The sequence below is a fragment of the Alosa alosa genome, chromosome 14 (assembly GCF_017589495.1).
Source record: "Alosa alosa isolate M-15738 ecotype Scorff River chromosome 14, AALO_Geno_1.1, whole genome shotgun sequence".
NCBI classification, from domain to species: Eukaryota; Metazoa; Chordata; class Actinopteri; order Clupeiformes; family Clupeidae; genus Alosa; species Alosa alosa.
In genome coordinates, this window is record NC_063202.1 from 12305114 (window position 1) to 12312135 (window position 7022).

A 7022-nucleotide genomic window follows, 5' to 3' on the forward strand; every position below is an offset into this window, starting at 1 on the left:
GGCGTGTATGTGTTGTGTGTGTGTGTGTGCGGCGTGTATGTGTTGTGTGTGTGTGTGCGCGTGTGTGTGTTGCAGGCGCATGGTGTGTGTGCCGATGAGCTCAGTGTGTTGCAGCGTGAGCGTCAGCTGCTGTTGCTGCAGGTGGAACTCCTGAGCAGGGAAGCCCACACTGCAGAGAGCCAGCTACACACACTTCACACACACCACCTACAGGATGTACACACACTCAGAGAGGAGAGCTTACAGGTGAGCACACACACACACACACCACCTACAGGATGTACACACACTCAAGACCAGATGTACGTACATTTGCGAACGTATCGTTATCAGCGCCATGGACACACCGCAGATTGCAAACGCTGTCAAACCCAAGTTTTCGTCGTATTTATCAAACTTTCAATCCATAGTGTAAACTGCTTTTTTCTCTGCCTTACTCCTCCCATTATCACAATTTATGAACGTCCACAACTGAACAGCAGAGCCTACATACCAGAGAATGTCTAATAAGGGGAGAACTGCCACTCTCGGTTAACTTCTGCACCGTTCTGAAAAGCTGTATTATAGGCTACTTTCAAAATAGTTTTTTTCCCCATCTCCCAGCCACTTTGGCAGGTAGGCCTAAAACAGTTAATTTCTACCTCTGCACACATACACACTCCACACATCACCTACAGGACCTACACACACTTAGAGGATAGCTTACAGGTGAAAGAACGGCACACACACACACTCTCCACACACCACCTGCAGGACCTTCATACAACCAGAGGAGGTGACCACCATACACACACACACACACACACACACACACACACACACACAATACCAGAGAGGGAAGACTGCAGGTGTAAATACAATAATATTACACACACACTGGACGGGGACACACACAGGACACACACACTACACATAATATTACACACACAGGACACACACACTACACATAATCATCTGTGTTCCTGTGCAGGTGTTCCAGGTGTTCCGGCAGGTTCTAGAGGAGCAGCGCCGCCTCTCTGAGGAACAGTTCCGCACTCTGCTGCTGGAGGCCATTCAGGACGCCGTGCTGCTGTCTGCACAGAACCAACAGCTGCAGGCCGAGAACCGGCAACTGCAAAGAGGTCAGCTCACACACACACGTCTGGATATCTTGCTCAACTACATTACGACACACTATTCTCAACTGCATCTTGTGTGCGTGTGTGTTTCAGCCGTAGCAGAGCTGAAAGGTGCTCAGTCAAAGCAGTCCAGCCCCACATCCATCCTGTTGCAGAGTCCAGCCCAGGAACACAGCTTCACCTGACACACACACACACACACACACACTCTCCACACACCCACCTGCAGGACCTTCATACAACCAGAGGAGGTGACCACCATACACACACACACACACACACACACACACACACACACACAATACCAGAGAGGGAAGACTGCAGGTGTAAATACAATAATATTACACACACACACTGGACGGGACACACACAGGACACACACACTACACATAATATTACACACAGGACACACACACACTACACATAATCATCTGTGTTCCTGTGCAGGTGTTCCAGGTGTTCCGCAGGTTCTAGAGGAGCAAGCCCCGCCTCTGAGGAACAGTTCCGCACTCTACTGCTGGAGGCCATTCAGGACGCCGTGCTGCTGTCTGCACAGAACCAACAGCTGCAGGCCGAGAACCGGCAACTGCAAAGAGGTCAGCTCACACACACACGTCTGGATATCTTGCTCAACTACATTACGACACACTATTCTCAACTGCATCTTGTGTGCGTGTGTGTTTCAGCCGTAGCAGAGCTGAAAGGTGCTCAGTCAAAGCAGTCCAGCCCCACATCCATCCTGTTGCAGAGTCCAGCCCAGGAACACAGCTTCACCTGACACACACACACACACACACACTACACACACGCACACACAGCTGAACCTGATGCATTCACACACACATAACCATAGTGTACCATGACACAGACAGACGTAAACACATGCATTCTAATGATCTCAATTGGACGTATACATTCTAATGCCCTTATTTGGATATTTTATAGCCTGGTCCTTACCAGACTCTCGTACATTTCATAATGCTCTTATTTGGATATTTTATAGCCTGGTCCTACCAGACTCTCGTACATTTCATAATGTACAGAGTCTGGCCACGTATGTCATGCTCAAACTAGCGCACAACCTCAACGTCATCGTTCTCAGCCACCCCCTCTGTTCGCTGTTTAGACAGGTAAAATTTGGCCTGAGAAAACCTGTGACGATCCCAGAAGTGATGTTCAGTGAATAGTTAGAAGGACCGCGTTTAAGTTTCATCTGCAAAGCCGCTATAGGCGGACACACAAACACACACTAGAGTTCTCTCCATTCAGATAGCAATCCAGTCTTTATTAGCACTCTGGTGTGTCATACTGTACATGGCATGGTCTCGTCCGGTCGGACCACTTCACACACTCCAACTCTGTGGTCACCTTAAAATCTCCCTTCCTGTTTTGGCTGAAACAGAAAGTTCACCAACACACACCTTGAAATGATTGTGTAAAAGGATTGAGATGAGATGCATCAGCTCCCTCTGTGTGTGATGTACTGGCCGGATCACTGACTACAGGGTTGGGGAGGAGGGGAGGGGAAATCCGAAATATCTCTCTCTCTCTCACACACACTCTACTTAAAGGGGCTCTGGGTTTTAAGACATCCGCACTGGTGGGGTGGGTTTTAACTGGACACTGGGCGGGGGGGTTCTCTTGTGCGATGGGGTGGAAATCCCCATGAATGAAACCAAATCCTACACAGCAGCAACAGAATGGATGAAAAGCAAATGGGTTTTAACCGTGTCACTACCCAAATCAGTGGACAAAAAAACAAACTGAGGTACACACATCGTGTAGCTGCATTTCACCTGTAATTCAGGTATGCTGCCTGCGACTTAGGGCACCTGGCTGTTACCTGTAGAACAGGTCACTACCTTACTTGTAGTACAGGTCACTAGTCCCTTGGCCATTACCTGTAGTACAGGTAGGCAGCGAGAGCGACGAGTCCTGTCGGCAGCAGGAAGAGGGGTGTGAGCTGCAGTCCCAGCAGTGCCCAGGAGAAGGCGCTGTTGACCAGCATGGCCGCAGAGATGACGAAAAGCCGCAGGATTCCGCTGCCGTGCTTCATCACCACTGACATCATCAGCCCCGCCGCCGCCTGCCCAATCACAATCAGCCATACCAGCGCAGAAAAGCCCTCCAGGAAGCCCCGGCCCTCACCGACTCCGCCCATGTGGGAGGCGACGTTGATGGCCACGCCCCAGCCGTACAGGAAGATGTTCTGCAGGCTGAGCGGCAGCCGCTGGCCCTTGAGAGCACGCTCGGTCACCACTGCGGCCAGCCCCGAGGCCGTGCAGTAGAGCAGCAGCAGCAGCAGGCCCGGCCCAGTCACGTGCAGTCTGGGGCCCCGGTGGCCCTCTGGCCCAGTCTGGGCCTCCCTGTCCAGGCTGCTGTAGCTGTGCGCTCCCCCGGCCAGCGTGAGCAGCACCAGGGCCAGCCACTGGACAGGCCGCAGCCGCCTGCCCAGGCACGACGAGTAGAGCGTCGCCGTGGTGACGATCTTGAGGTTGCTTAGCAGCTGGAAGGTGCTAGGGTCCATGTGAGCCTGCATGTACACCACCAGGTTGTTGTTGAGGGCGTAGAGCAGCGCAGGAGCTGCGTAGGGCAGTGCTAGGACCCAGCGGACCGGCGCGCCACACAGGGCCGACCCGCCCTTGGTGGCCAGCAGCGTCGCCGTGGAAACCAGCAGCTTTGTGAGCTCGATGAGGACAACGCAGGAGGAGGGGCTGTAGGGGACGCGGCCGTCTGATTGGGTGAGCGCAATGAGGGGGGCGTGGGAACCGTAAATCAGAACCAGCATGCAGAGCAGAAGAGGCCAGCGTGAGGAGAGACAGCAGACGTTTCCCCGACGCCAGAGGTCACCACGGACAGGCTCGGGGGGCTCCGCACTCAGATTATCAATCACAATCATTGATTACAGGGGACTTCTCACAGGCATAAACCTAATTATAAATAAACTAAATAAAAACAACATCACAAACAAACAGCATCAAAACCAAACTCCAAACTAGACGGAAACTTTTTTGGAGGCTCATCGGGGTGGACCACCACAGAGTTAGTTACCAGTTCATTCATCCGTAGAGGTCAGAGGTCAGGGGGTATTTACTATGACAACAACCTCAAAACAGCTTCCCCTAGGGGTCACCTCTCAACACCGCCGAGTGGCAGTCCATAGTGCAATAGCAACATTAACAGTTAAAGCAGCAGAGCCGGCCTCCATCCTCACTCACACACACTCACAGTCACACTCACAGTCACACTCACAGTCACACTCACGGCTCTAGTCGTCTCAGGGAACATGCATGATTAACATCCTAATTTAGATTGAGCACAGGAATAATGTAAACTCTGCCAGTCCAGTGCGGTCCAGGTTGGATCTGAGGGCAAGGCACCTGGTATGCTGGACGAGTCTGTGTGTCCAGCATTGAGGCAGTCTATCTGACTGCCCTTCCCTCTCTCGCCAGCAGAGGGCAGCAGTGTGGTGCCACAGCTCAGTTGCTGGGGCCTTTCTTCAGGGAGTTGGCGTAGTCCCGCAGGGTCTGCTCGATGTCAGGGATGGGGTAGTTCTGCGCCACAAACGCACCTGTGCAGATGCCCAGACACACACCCAAAATGGCTGTCGAGCGTAACTTTGCCACCAGATAGCCAGCTACGGCACCCTTCAGGAAAGGGGAAGCCAAGACAGAGCCACCCTGCAAAATCACACACACACACACTAGTTAGTCTACACTGTGTTTCTAAAAAATAAACCTCAAATTACATCTCAACTTGGATGAATAATATATGTACAGGTCTTTCTCTGGCAAATTAGCCACATTTACATAGACAGTTTTTTTGTCATTCCGATTAAACTATTCAGAATGAACATTTTGCACCATCTGTTTACATGGGGTACGTTCCACTCCAATCAGGTGCTCAAGCCCTCTAGAATCTTACATGGGGTGCGCTCCACTCCAATCAGGTGCTCTCAAGCGCTCTAGAATCTTACATGGCTCTGCGTTCCACTCCAATCAGGTGCTCAAGCGCTCTAGAATCTTACATGGGTTACATTCCACTCCAATCAGGTGCTCTCAAGCGCTCTAGAATCTTACATGGTTACATTCCACTCCAATCAGGTGCTCTCAAGTGCTCTAGAATCTTTGATCAGAATAGCCGTTGCTGTTTTACTTTGCTTCTGCTGGAGAAGCTACAAATTCTAATTGGATTGGCAGTCTTATTCCGATCAAGGTGTTTATATAATATTTTATTCCAATTAAGCCATTATTCCAATTCTAATCAGATTAAGGTGTCTATGTAAACACATCTAGTGTAGAGTGGCAGAGCGTAGAATGTGTGTGTGTTTGTGTGCGATACTGACTTGGGGTACTCCTGCTTGCCCCTTATGTGTGTGTAGAGTGTGTGGGTGTGTGTGTGCGATACTGACTTGGGGTACTCCTGCTTGCCCCTTATGTGTGTGTAGAGTGTGTGGGTGTGTGTGTGTGACACTGACTTGAGTATTCCTGCTTACACCTTTGTGTGTGTGTGTGTGTGTGTGTGTGTGTGTGTGTGTGTGACACTGACTTGGGGTATTCCTGCTTGCACCTCGTTCTCCACACGTCTCTGGATATTCTCCAACTGATCCTTCAGCTCCGCCAGGTCCTTAAGCTGTGTCACGGTGTCCTTATACACACACACACACACACCACTTAAGCACAACCTTTTGTTTGCTGCCTCCAGATCATTGTGTTGGAGTTTTAGAATGATCCGTAATTGTTTGTTATGCCTGACACAGTGGCACAGCTTGACTGACTTAGTCTGACTAGGACATCATCACACATCACAAAGCTGAGTTTACTGTGTTCAACTGCAGTGTTAATTAATTGAATTAGTTGCATTCATCTAGCTAAGGCTGAGAAATCCGCCCCTGTCTGCCCCTGCACGGGACCTCACAAAACGCATTCGGGGTACCCATGTCACACTGCATGAGCAGCAGGCTTCCTTCAAGTCACGAAACCAACCGACGGACGCTTAACGGTGTCACGTAAAGCATGACTGCAGGGGGAACTAAGGGATAACCCTGAATACAAGATCTGCACTTATCTATACCTAGCAAGAGAACGGGCAAATTTAACGTTCCCTGATTATCTACCTACTTAAACTGACGTTAATTCCTAACCTAATGTTATCCGGTGTCGCGATGACGCTACTACTAGCTAGCAGTCGTGACGAAACCAAGTTATACGTTAGCATTTCCCAGCTCGTATGACGAGTGGTCAAAACATTAAAAAAAGACGAGAGTTGATCTAAGCAACGGTTGCATGACCTGTCTGAGCTGTGTCATAGCGCAGATCGCATGCATTAAAAATAATAAATGGTGTGCAGCACTCACTCACCTTGTCATCCGCCATGTTTGCTAACAAATATGGCTTTCGATACTCGATTCATCTTGCCTGAATGACATTTCTTGCCACTACGCTGGATTTCTTTGGTCTGCGTTTTGGCAACTTGTAGTGGGCGGTTGTGTTCACTTGTCATCAGAGCCTGTCTAAATTCTCTGTTATCGTTATCATTATCATACACATGCTTAATCTGTCTGCCAAAACAATCCCTCGGAGAAGTTTCCTTGTTATTCAGTGCGCTAATTAGCAATGAGGGGGTATCCCTAATTTAGTTACAAAGTTGCCAGTCCTGCGACAATAGATCTGATAGCGGAGTTGTATCAGAGCGATTCAGTGATGTATGAAATCAGTCACTGGCACTTGCGATTAATGTGTAGAACAGTAGGCTAAACTTGGAAACAAGTTAGATAGTAACTTTATGACATGTTCACTACTCTACACAGCGGGAAAATGCTACCAATTCCTGCTACAAACAACAGCAGAAACGCTTTCACGTGTTTAAAACGTGTCATACGATTGGCTGATGCTGATTCATTCT

At 49.7% G+C, this 7022-nt stretch overlaps 2 protein-coding genes across 2 annotated transcripts; both read right to left on the minus strand.

Moving 5' to 3' along the window:
- Positions 1-2749: 2749 nt before the first annotated feature.
- Positions 2750-4048, minus strand: slc35a4 (solute carrier family 35 member A4). Its single transcript, XM_048263466.1, has one exon. The coding sequence runs from the start codon at positions 4015-4017 to the stop codon at positions 3016-3018; it is 1002 nt and encodes a 333-aa protein (XP_048119423.1). The 5' UTR covers positions 4018-4048; the 3' UTR covers positions 2750-3015.
- Positions 4049-4190: 142 nt separating this feature from the next.
- On the minus strand, positions 4191-6889 carry LOC125307465 (SLC35A4 upstream open reading frame protein-like). The gene is made up of 3 exons (XM_048263475.1): positions 6479-6889; positions 5667-5765; positions 4191-4798 (listed from the first exon to the last, which is right to left on the minus strand). Exons 1-3 carry the CDS (start codon positions 6491-6493, stop codon positions 4598-4600), a joined length of 315 nt encoding a protein of 104 aa, XP_048119432.1. The 5' UTR covers positions 6494-6889; the 3' UTR covers positions 4191-4597.
- Between the last annotated feature and the right edge of the window lie 133 nt (positions 6890-7022).

Excerpts from the sequence above, each read along its gene's own strand:
- slc35a4 (XM_048263466.1), bottom strand. The coding sequence starts at position 4,017 with ATGATTGTGATTGATAATCTGAGTGCGGAGCCCCCCGAGCCTGTCCGT.
- LOC125307465 (XM_048263475.1), bottom strand. Across the intron at positions 4,799-5,666 it reads TGCAAGCAGGAATACCCCAA|GGTGGCTCTGTCTTGGCTTC; the intron begins GTCAGTGTCACA and ends GTGATTTTGCAG.